Here is a 13,179-nt window from a genome sequence, read left to right on the forward strand (position 1 = left end):
TAACTTCGTTTAAAAACTTTCGGTAAGAAAAAAAATCACACTCTCAATTACTTAGAGAACAAAATATTAGAATGAGGGAAAAAATATAAATTAGAAAAAATAAACTATTTAGACAGGGGCGTTTTGGTTAAAATTCATTTAATGTAGGGGTGGAGTGATAAATGTTGGAATATGGGATAAAAAAAATTATTTGTTTATTGAGTTTTTTTATAATGAAATTTAAAAATATTTTCAAATAACTTGGTTTAAGGCCAACGGTCATGAGGGTGAAACTATTGTTGCTTTTTAGTGGTTTGCTTCCATATAGGGGTTATCCATTTAGATTATGCACCACTTAGACAATTGAGGTTTTTATGATGTCTTTGTTTGTGCATCACTTACGCGTTTGAGGGTTGATGTCTTCCAGTGTGCGGCCCTTACATGTTTGATGGTTCTAGCGTCTTTTGTTCATGCAACTCCTTTGTGTTCAAGGTTCGATGTCTCTTTAGGGGTTTGTATTTTACCTCGGTATCCATGACTTTCCTTCTTTTTTATGACACTTTCTATGCATCTGAGGTTCAGTGTCAACATGAAGGGTGTAAGCTTTATCCTGCCACTCTCATAATAATGAGTGAAATTAATGGTGAAAATATCATTTATTAAATATTGTTATGTAAAATTTTACATTAGGACAATTTACATAAAAGATAAAATAAATCAGGGAGAAGACTTAGATGTAGTATCACTTTATGTTGGCTTTATTCCACGTCACTAGGATTAGTTCTCTATGGAGGGTTTCTATCATATATGCTTATTTGCTATTGTTGCTTCGTACGCGGTAATGAGCCTTTCCAGTTTACCGTCAACTTGCCCTCCAAAACATTCATCCAACCTACGTCACCTCTTCGAAGATTAAGATCATTAGGGTGGAACTCCTTGAGCTTAATTTTTTCGTTGACCTAACTACTATGGCCTGGTTGACTGCACCATTAGCAAGGGCAACAAAACATATCTTTTCATCTAGAAAGTCTAGCTATCTCCAGACCGCTTGTGAGTTTTCTACACCGGGGAAGGGGTGTAAAGTTCTCTAGTCGATCTCTCCAAATTAGACAGGAATGAATATATTGGTGACCCTGGTGCTTGAAAGAGTTGTTATCATGTATTCCAATAGACCATGTGAGATCTCTTATGCCTAGTTGGCTTTGGATCCCTCTAGTATTCTTCTTAGTTTCCTTAGTTGAAATCTATTGGTGACCCTTTGCCTGACTATTAGTTTAATTGTGTTACACTTACGTAAAATGATATTTGACTCTGAGGTCATGAAATCGTTTCTTTAAATTATTTTCTGTTAACTGGGTACTATTATCCGTGAAGACAAATTAAAATATTCCATATTTAGCTAGGACACTCCTTTTTGAAGAATTTGTTTGTGTTGGTGGTTGTAATCTTTGCTAAAGTCACGTCTTCAATCCATTTGGTAAAATAATTCAAAAACATTCTAAGAAACTTTAATTGTCCTAAAGCCAATGGGAAATACTCAATGATATCCATGCCCCATTAGAAGAATACCATGTCACAATTAGAGTATTGAGTATGTATGGAGAAAAAATGCGAACAACTCTATACTTTTGACACTTGTCATATTTGATCAAATATTCATTGGCATCATGGACCGTTGAACGTCATTAATATCCTACTTCGATGACTTTCTTTGACAATGCCTTTCCTCCAAGGTGCTGCTAGAACATACCTTTATGGATTTTAGGGTGTATATAACTTCATAATACCTTAAACATTTATGGTGGAAAGACCTCTTAAATATAATTTTTCCTATAATCGAGTACGAGCATGCTCCTCGTTTGACAAGATTGAGTTTAGTAGGGTCATCCAATGATTTCTCTACAAAATCACAAGTTTTAGAATTATGCTAAAACTATTTAAAATACTTTGAATTTGATTTAACTTCACCGGGCATACCATGACCTGCAACACTTTTCTCTCTTGTGAATTCCACTTATCGATATCATATTATTATTAGAGAATGTATACTCACTTCTCCTAAAGTTTATTAAAATGACACTGATATTCCCTCTAATTTTAAAACACGCTTTAACCTCTCGTAACTTGTCATCAAATAGACACACTTTCATTCACTACAATCATTAGCATCCTTAACTAACAAATCTATGAGAAAAATCATAACATCTTCTTGAAATTCCGCATCATGAGGACTATCTCCCCCAGCTTTCGCTAGAACGTCCGCACAAGTATTAGCTTCCCTATTGGAGTGGATCAACCTCGAAACCTCAAACAATCTCAACATATTCTGGATATGCTTAATCAAAACATACCCTTCTACATCTTTTGAAGGAACATCTTTTATAACCTCTGCTACTAGCTTTGAATCCACACAAATCTCCACCTTTTGCAACTCAAGTCTCCTTGATAGCCTTAAACTTTCTAAAACTCCCCAAAATTCAGCATAAAAAGCACTACATATCCCAATATTTTTATAAAAACCACCTACACATTCTCCTGTATTATTTTGGATAATACCCCCACAACCAGCTTCTTTTGTGACATTACTCGCTCCATCCAAATTAAGCTTAAACCAACCCTTATCAGGAGCTTCCCAACACACCTCAATTTAGCTGCTCTCAACATTCATAACAATACTGCCTCCAGCTTGTGCGCTAACAAAATCCTCTACTCTTCTAACCGCATAATCACTTGGACAGTATGGTCGAATGAAGTCCTCATCATGCATTTCTTTGTTCCCCACCACCACAAACTTTGACAACCAACCGCCCAAAAACTACACCAATGCCTCGATTGAGTTATGTTCAGCTTTATCCACTCACTAATGTTAGCTGTAGTAAAATCCTTCTTGATTTTACCTGGAACATTATTACTCCAAAGCTGTCTAACTCTAGGACAGTCCCTTAAAACATGCAAAGCATTCACAATGGTTCTACATAACTACAATACTTAAATAAATATAAATAACTTTATTATTATTATTATTATATTGTATTTTTACTTTAAATTAAAATACAAAAATAAAATTTAATTATCTTGAAGAACTTATGAAAATAAGCTAATAAAACTTTATAAAATTTGATGCGTCAGTAGTTGGAAGATAAGATATGCAATCTCCATCACAATACTAGCAAATCTTGAAAACTGCAGAGATGAATCTGCATCGATAGCAACCGAAACTCGCCATATTGGAACAGTAAGGGAAGTAAGTGATACAATAATGCCAGAAGAAACATAAGAAAATTCATATCTGCCTGTCTTCTGTCGAATTTTTTCTCGGCTCGAATATTTGCAATGTCACCGCATAATAGAGAGGTTCCAAGAACAAGAAGAAGGTTGGAGAGGATGGAACCAAGTAGAGAATACTTGACCACATAAATTTTGTTATTGCTAAGTGCAAATATTGCCATGATGAGTTCTGTAGCATTCCCACAAGTTGCATTCAAAAGTCTTCCCGCTGTAGGACCTGTGTAATAAGCCATCTCTTTTGTCAAGAAGCTAACTTGTTCTGCAAAAGGGATAAGGCCTAGTAAACTCAAAGCAAAAACCAATGGTTTTGTAAATCCATAGAATTGAGCTAAAATGTCAAAAGGAATAGCTACAAACAGAATAGAAAGCTTTGTTCCAAGAATAACCTCTTCAAAAACTTCATTGCCACACGTAAGACAAACAGATACCTGAGGCAAATGAATTATTACCAACTCACCAGTGAGAACATCCATCTCCACTTCCACTTGAGAACCTCCGTTTTTAGTTTCAGTTTCAACACTAACCTCAGAAGCTGCAACAATCTTAATATCGGTTTCCTTAGTAGGATGGTGGCTCTCAATATATGCTACATCTTCCGATGCTTGGGGTTCTATTTCAGTATGTATACCAAGTTCAGTCAAGGATTCCAAACTTGTCCCCGCTGCATTTGGCCATGCTAATGCCAGTGATTCTATAGCTATTTCTATTGCTGCAAAATCAAAATTCACAATTTTGGTTTGGTTGTTAGTCGTAGGACCAGCAGGGTCGTGCAACTTCAATGAGATTGAACATTGCTGGTCATTTGAATCAACCATATCATTCTGAACCTCATTATGAACTTCGCTCTCAAACATTTCTGTCGGTGTAATGTCTACTGGTGTGGGTACCTGAAAAGCAATAGGAGATTGTGGTAATGCTAATACTATTGCACCAGAATATGGACATGTATCTTCAATTAAAGGATTAATATTAGAACAAACTGCATGGCCATAAAACTCCATTGAGTTTGAGTATGGCTGATCATTTGTTGCCACGCCACAATTCTGAATCTCGAGATTTTCTTCGCCTTCTTCTATTTCTGTTAGTGAATTGATCTGACATGGGGGTTCAAAACTTGCTTCTACTGCTGATGAAGGTGTGAATTCTTTAGAAGTCACAGGGACTTTTGGGGATGATATTGCAGAAAAATCACAACTGATAGATTCTGTCTCGGCGCTAGAAGACACCTCTAACTGCTTCGTGGGGATGACGATGACATCCGAATCCGTCGAAGAAGGTTGGAACAATGACTCCTCATAATCATAATCGGGTACTGCGAAATCTCGATCTCCAATAACAGGGGAAGAATAATGTTGGTTGAAATCACAAAATCTTTCTTCTATCCCTAATGATTGTTCAGTAACAATTTCACAATCTCTTCTATAACTATGGGAGAGACTAAGTTGTACCTTTTCCAAATCTCCTTCCTTTACTTTCGATAAGCTAGTCTCCAAAATAGTTCTCAGCTCATCGGTCATAATACCTTTGAAGACGGCATTAATTTGTTCTAGGCCTTCAAGGGCAGAGGTGAAAGAGTTGAAAGAGTGAGGCTTGACAACCTTACTGAACCTGGTCAAATCAGAAACGGAGTTTCGAACAACCTTACCGAACCTAGTCAAATCGGAAACAGAGTTTCGAATAGCTTCAGTGTTCTTTCCCATTTCGTCTATTCCCTGAGCCTCGAACAGGGCGTAGCCAACGGTGGTTTCGTGGCAGAGGGCCATTTTGATGGTTGCAACAGAAACCCTAGAAATGTGGGAGAAAGGGCGTTCGAAAATGTTACGATACAGGGTTCTTTTATTGGATCTTTTCTTAAAACAAGGGTGAGCCACTTGTACATGCTTATCAAAATCTCTTCTATGATACTTATGATTAATTCTGAAGGTGTTTTTTAGTTGAAGTTGTTGGTGATAATTGGTATAGTGGTATGGATAATGAGATGTGGAATAGGATGAATATGGGTTAGGATTAGGTGGATGCGGTGAATATCCATGATTTGGATACAAGTTTGATGATGATGATCCAACATGAGTGTAGCAAGGTGTAAAAAGCTCCCATGAAAAAGATGGAAAAGATGGAAATGAAGATGTGGTAGGAAATGTAAAAGAGGAGTTTGTGGGATAGGTAGGAGGAATACTCCATGGATGATATGAAGGTGTATGAAAATGATAATCCATAGGAGGATTTGAGTACATGATGAAAGCACCAATTGATAGGAAGCAATTCCTACCAAGCTTCTAAACTAGGGTTTAAACTAGGAAAGGGGAAGAACAATAAAAGGGACTTAAAATAAAAGATAAAATTAAACTTGATTTCATTGATTGATACCCTTAATTGTGTCAAAGACACTACATATATAGTATTCATAGTGGATCCTTAACTAGAAGACCCAAACACTATAAAAAGCCCAATAACTATAAAAGTACTACTAATAAAAATTAGACATTAATTTAAATAACTAAATTATTTATCTAAATAATTTCTCTTCTCTATCAATCTCACCTAGCTTTCCCTAGAATGTCCGCACAAGTATTAGCTTCCCTATTAGAGTGCATCACCCTCATATCCTCAAACAATCTCAACATTTTCTGGATATCCTTAATCAAAACACACCCTTCTACATCATGGAACATCTTTTATAACCTCAGCTACTAGCTTTGAATCCACCCAAATCTCTACCTTTTGCAACTCAAGTCTCCTTATAGCCTTAAACCTTTCAAAAACTCTCCAAAATTCAGCATAAAAAGCACTACATATCCCAATATTTTTATAAAAACCACCTACACAATCTCCTGTATTATTTTGGATAATACCCCCATAACCAGCTTCTTTTGTGACATTACTAACTCCATCTGAATTAAGCTTAAACCAACCCTTATCAGGAGCTTCCAAACACACCTCAATCAAGCTGCTCTCAACATTCATAACAATACTGCCTCCAGCTTGTGCGCTAACAAAATCCTCTGCTCTTCTAAGCCCGTAATCACTTGGACAATATGGACGAATGAAGTGTTGATCATGCATTTCTTTGTTCCACCGCCACCACAAGCTTTGACAACCAACCACCCAAAAACTACACCAATGCCTCAATTGAGTTACGTTCACCTTTATCCACTCATTAATGTCTGCTATAGTAAAATCATGCCTGATATTACCTGGAACATTATTACTCCAAAGCTGTCTAACTCTAGGACAGTCCCTAAAAACATGCAAAGTATTCTCACAATGGTTCTACATAACTACAATACTTAAATAAACTATAACACAATGGTTCTACTACAATACTTAAATCCAGGACGTGTTCGCTATCCTACATTATATGCTTTGTTGTCATTGTCAATGACTCATTGCACACTTGATTTAGCATGTCAACAACATCTATGGTCAAAGTGACAAAGACAAGTAAATGCTGTTGCTTCGAACATTTACACTAATTTAGCAAATTCAAATCCAAATTACAATATAAACAAATAAAACCGACCAACCTCCACAAAACTACCATGGTTCATTAACAATTCAACAATTGATTAAGCATTATAGTCATGATTGAGCTAAATTCTGTGATGGTAACCAAGGAGGAGAAGTTCGACAGATCGGACACGACGCATTCAGTAGAAGCCATTCATCGATGCATTGCGCATGAAAGCAATGTTCACATTCAGGCATAGTTTTCACTGTCTCTTTAGGCATATACTCACACAAGCATATTGAGCATGTCTTATCATTAGGCCTTGGTAAGTGAATGCCATCATCACCTATAACTATTTTAGGGTAAGATTCAATAGTAGGTTTATCAAGACCCAAAATGTTGGTATATTGTTGTGGATCAAGAAGAGGCTCAAAATCTGCCACTGTCTCATGAGCCCAAGTCCAACCATGGATCCCAAATCTGAACTTGCTGCATATCCAACTCAATAAAGAAATGAAGCATAACAGTGTTGGTACTCCTACACATATAGCTATGGTGTAACTTGCACCACGGGAAATCCCTGTAATTTTTTTTTTTCAAAATTCACTATTCAGGTTATTTGAAAAAATGGTAAGAAAAAATCATTTATTACCTCGTCTTGGAGGGACGTTGTAACAAGCAGTTTCAAGAGTGGAGTTATCTTGGAAACCACATCTTCCACCGTGAGACTCACACCGTCCACACGACGGCGAATTCCACGACAACCGAAGATCGTCGTTGAGTTCAGACGACAGCACTTGATCATAAAACGGCGATTGAACCGGCACATTCACAGTGTCAACCAATTTACAAACAGATGACAAGTGCAAAAACACAGTAAGAGAAGGTGTTGCGAAAACTGCGTACTTGGAAGAATCACTTAGACAAGGTATTGGTTTGTAACGAGATGTGAGATGTTTCAAGTTAAAGGAACAGTTGAAAAAGGTGAATTGTTGATAGTAAACGGCATGGAATGGAGAAGAAGAGAGGTTGAGCGAGAGAAGTCGTTTTGGGAGACAGTTATTGGGATCATTCACGAAGAGTTCTTGTGTGGCATAGTTTATTTTTTGGATGTTGAATTCTTCCATGTAAGGTAGATTGAGGAGTGTTTGGTTATTGCATAGTAGTTTGAAACCTGGGTAGCCACATGTGTTGTTTGGTTGTTTTGTTTCTATGTAGAATGGGAATCGGATTGGTGGTTGATTTGTGTGGCAAACAGTGTCTAAGCATGTTTCTGTGGTTGATTGTGCTAGTGTCTGTGTTTGATGGGGGTTGAAGAGGAAATGGAAACAAATTAGGATGAGTATGGGATTGGGAATGTTCATGTTTGTCAACGGATTTTGAGTTTGCCTAAATTATTGGTTTTGGTTTTGTCACCAATAGTCACAATCTATAACAACAAGGCACACACTATAATAGTTTTTTTCTTGGTTCTATTCATATATAATCTATTAACAACTAATAGTTTTTTTTTTGTTGGTTCTATTCATATATATCTTGCTTTATTTAGTTGTTTATACATACGAATAAAAATACAACATTTTGCTTGTTTTCTTCTCATTTTTAACCGGAAGATCCAACTACAATTAAGACGTTCGTTGACTTCAAAAATTGAAGTGGTGTTTATACTTATTCTTAATAACTATATGTCTCCGGTGATAAAGGAATTACTGCTAAGGACGCAATTCGAGAAATATGAGGTTTTATTCTTAGGTGGGAATAATGTTTGGCCAGTAACATTTTTTTTAAAATGAAAAATGCTTAGACTTTTTTATAAATTTATTTAATTCCATAAAAAAGTCCGTAAAAGTCTATCGGACGGATCTATTTAAATAAATATAAATAACTTTATTATTATTACTAGCGTCTAAACGGGCACTCCCGTGTCCTTTTATCCGCTTTTTTAATGCGCACAACAACAAATTATAAATTATTTTTTTTCAAATCCTGTTGGGTGCTATCAATCCTTGTGTGGGCCAGTCCATACAGAACTTTGTTCTGGCTTTAAATGGGGTCCCCGTTAGTGGACGGTGGAATTGGTCCCTCTTGGATTAGTCGGTCGCAAGGCCGGATACCAAAATTTCCAAAAAAAAAAAAAACTTATATTTTATAGAAAAAATTCGTGTGCTGTATTCCTATATAATATAACTATAATTGATTGGTTTTGCATCTCATATTGATATGCGACCATGTTATTCGCGCGACAATGTTATTCACGTGTCCGTCTGTTTGCTTTTTTTATTGCGCTAACACATGTTTATCCTTTAGAGTATTTTTAAGATACGCCCTTTTAAAAATTTTATTATTTGGCCACAATTAGTAAAAATAGAAGAATGATGATTCATTTAAAATTTTAATATGTTTTAATAATTTACTACTAAAAGTTGAGTAATCAAAACTAAAAATGGAATCCTCACGATCAATTTAACAATGCAAATTTCTCTCTCTCTCTCTCTCTCTCTCTCTCTCTCTCTCTCTCTCTCTCTCTCTCTCTCTCTCTCTCTCTCTCTCTCTCTCTCTCTCTCTCTCTCTCTCTCTCTCTCTCTCTCCCGTCCCTCTCCATCTCCCTCTCCAATTCCCCCTCTCTTTGTATGTCTCTCTCCTTCTCCCTTCCCCCCTCTCTCTCCATCGCAACCAATATAACAATGCAAATGGTTCTCTCACACACACACTCTCTCACTCTCACTCTCATTCTCTTTCTTCTTCACGACCAATTTTATAATACAAAGGGCTCTCTCTCTCTCTCTCTCTCTCTCTCTCTCTCTCTCTCTCTCTCCCCCGACCTTCACCTCTCTCTATCTCTCCCTCCCCTCCCCCTCTCACTAAAATAGGATACAAAAACAATTGAATGAAAGAGAAAACAACAAAAATGTCGAATACTTTTTTTTATTTTGATTTTAATTTAAATTATTTGTGTGATAAATTTTTTAATATTCTCTCTGTGTGGTGCATTTGTTAGTAATGGAAATTCCAAAAAAATAAATAAATGAAAAAAAAGTAATATTTAAAATCAACTATTTTTTTTCCATAAATATTAAAAATTGTCTTTTAAAAGTTTATATTTTTCTACTTCCTTTGATAATTCTAAGGAACCCTATAGTTTGTTTCTCTTTTAAAGAAAGGGAATATGATGAACATTGAAAGAGTATTTCCTATTTATTGGATACTGGCCGATTTGCTATTATATGAAAAATTTACAACCATTACAACATCGTTTAACATCGTTTATGTCACAACTGAAGTAATCTAAATGCCAAATCTCACTATTGACATTGAAATTAATAAGCTTGCAACTATTAAATTTTCTGGTGAAAGAAAATTGCTATCAATAATCTCAAGCATGTTCATTAACTTTTCTCCTTTTTCTTTTTTTTTTATCAAAACAATTGGCATGCTCTATTAGAAAATAGAATTTATATACTTTATGGTTCACTACAAAGATTTAATAGAATTAAATATAAATAAATAATTATACATTTCTTAAAACATACTTTATTTTCTCATAAACACATAAACTATAAAATATTGAAATCAACTTGACCCAAAATGAAAATTGCACACAAACTTATAATTATCTTCAAAACACCTTTGCATTCAAAAGGTTTAAAACCCCACAATTAATAGGAGAATAAGACTACAAAAGAATTGACTAAAAAGAAAAAGCAAAAGAATTAGAAAATAAATGAAGAAAATATAAAAAGGCCTTAGGGCATATAGTGAGAGAGATAGAAGGAATTAAAGATGGTGACCAGAAGATAAATAAAAATGAAGAATTCACAAACCATAAACAAATGTGGTTTGCAAGAAGAAGAACAAAAGAAAACTATCATCTTATTATTAGTGAATGTAGTTGGAAGAGTTGTATATAATCTCATTGAATGAACATGTTGCCATCACTTTTGCACTTATGTTATGTTATGCGGTTCCAATATTGAGAGATTTATAAAATATATTTTAAAAAACCAACTTGGATAGTTATACACATATATTTGTTGCATAACAAAAAATTAAAATTAACTGTTGCCGCTTAAAAAACTGCTAGTTTAAAAAAGAAAAAAATACTATATTTTTAAAGGGTAAAATAGGAAAGAAAATAGGCCAGCCCAAATCTCTCTATCCCCTTTATATATAGTTATAGAAAAAAATTATATTTTTAAAGGGTAAAATAGGAAAGAAAATATGCCGGCCCAAATCTCCCTATCCCCTTTATATATAGTTATAGAAAAAAAAACTATATTTTTAAAGGGTAAAATAGGAAAGAAAATAGGTCAGCCCAAATCTCCCTATCCCCTTTATATATAGTTATAGAATAGATTATATTGTATTTTTACTTTAAATTAAAATACAAAAATAAAATTTAATTATCTTGAAGAACTTATGAAAATAAGCTAATAAAACTTTATGAAAAATGTTATAAGTTGTTTTTATAAGTTTTCTAAAATAAATAATATCACAAAACTTATGTTAATAGGTAAATTTGAATAAGTTAATGCAAATAAATATTTAGTCTCATTAATTTTTAATTTGTTACTCTATTAAACATTAGTTGAATTGTTTATTTACGAATGTTCAAATAAAATAGATTTTTGGCTTAATTGCAATTTTGGTCCCTCTATTATCTCTTTTTTGGAGTTTTGGTCCCCCTATTTTAAAATCCGGAATTTTAGTCACTTTATTTTAGTTTTTTGAGGATTTTGATCCCCTTGCAAATTCGAAGGCAATTTTTGATAAAATGGAACTCACATTGATGACATGTTCAACACGAGTCTTAAATAAAATTAGTTTTTTTTAATAGTTCACTGCTAAACTGACAATGACACATCATCAATGTGAGCGTCATTTCATTTAAAATTGCCTTCGAATTTGCAAGGGGACCAAAATCCTCAAAAAACTAAAATATAGGGACTAAAATTCCGGATTTTAAAATAAGGGGACCAAAACCCAAAAAAAAGAATAATAGGGGGACCAAAATTTCAATTAAGCCTAGATTTTTATAGAGACTAACAGGCCAAACACACATTCGAAAAACGCCAGAACCAAGTCTAAAAATAAACTTATGATAGGTCACAGACCAGACCTAAACTTTAAAATTTTTAACATATCAGACTCAAGTTTAGCAAAACCTAACTCGGTCCAGCTTATTTTCACTTCTAATTTTAGGTGATAAATATCTGTTATGAGTCCAAGTTTTTGTATTCTTATTTTAAGAGTTATATTGTTTGTGGGAGTTTTGTACTGGATCAATGGATCAATAAATGATGTTATCTCATCATAAATTTAAGAAAACTTTAAAAGAAAAACCATAGTATCTTGAAGGAGAAAAAATTAAGATATTGTTTTACTCATAAAAAATATTGTTTTAAGATCTGAATTAGATCGGTTCCTTCGTCTGATTCAACCACAAACTAGTAATATAAACGGTCCAACGATTTTATCAGATTAATTATTCATTAAACCTGCTATGATGTCTCAAACCAATGTTGAACCGATAAGAATGAGAGAAACTTGTATCTCAATTTCATAGACTATGATAAAATGTGAATTTCATTGCATTACGCATAATGAGTTAAACACTTACAAAGTCGTGAAACTCTGATTAATATAACAGTCCTATTGCTATTGTGCTTCTCTTCTACACTCGTGCATGGAAGTCTAATATCACTATGCATCTGTTTACCTGTGTTTTTGGTAAACAATCACAAGTTTATTGGGCTTGTGAGATTAACTCGAAAAAATTCCATAAGCAATTTGTGCAAAATAATTATATGAAAAACGGTGCATGTGAATTAAATGCAACTATTTGTATAAAGACAAAATAAACACAAAACTTAATTAAAGAAAAGCTTTCGTTAATAACAAGTGTGTAAAGTGCAATATATATGACACTAAATAAGAATAAAGATGAAAGACAACAAAGACAAGTGTTTCATTTAAGAAACAAAAGAACAATGAAAAGAAATGACGCAGACTCATACCTATTTTTCACACACTATTTCACTCTTAAACTTGTGTACTTCAGTTTCTAGAGAGAACGTATGAAACTTTACGACCTCGATTACAATGTATTATTCTGCTACTTATAATACTATAAGATAACTGTCTTTGACAATTATATTTCCAGAAGAAAGACACGTATCAAGAACATGCAGTTTAACCTTTTGAAATGCTTCCACGTCGTCAGATCTATAACTGCTGAAGAGCTCATTATCCCATATTGGTAACTTTTCAAAGCCACTAACTGCTTCTCAAGAATATCAGATCTAGAACTCGTCGAAGTGCCTCTTATTCTAACTGATCTTTAGACTTCGAAAATATCCTAACTCTTAGACGATTTATGACTCTGTCGAAACCAATAATCATTCTCTCAAAATCCTTTTTGAGATCTTGGACATATTTAAAGGAAATAGTGGTCCTAATCTTATGGA

General features: G+C 34.2%; 1 protein-coding gene across 1 annotated transcript; it reads right to left on the reverse strand.

Annotated features, from left to right (window-relative positions):
- Positions 1–5,632: 5,632 nt before the first annotated feature.
- LOC131661310 (putative RING-H2 finger protein ATL21B) lies at positions 5,633–8,142 on the reverse strand. The gene is made up of 2 exons (XM_058930810.1): positions 7,368–8,142; positions 5,633–7,295 (listed from the first exon to the last, which is right to left on the reverse strand). Exons 1-2 carry the CDS (start codon positions 8,077–8,079, stop codon positions 6,847–6,849), a joined length of 1,161 nt encoding a protein of 386 aa, XP_058786793.1. The 5' UTR covers positions 8,080–8,142; the 3' UTR covers positions 5,633–6,846.
- Between the last annotated feature and the right edge of the window lie 5,037 nt (positions 8,143–13,179).

This window comes from Vicia villosa, linkage group LG3 (assembly GCF_029867415.1).
Source record: "Vicia villosa cultivar HV-30 ecotype Madison, WI linkage group LG3, Vvil1.0, whole genome shotgun sequence".
Taxonomy (NCBI): Eukaryota; Viridiplantae; Streptophyta; class Magnoliopsida; order Fabales; family Fabaceae; genus Vicia; species Vicia villosa.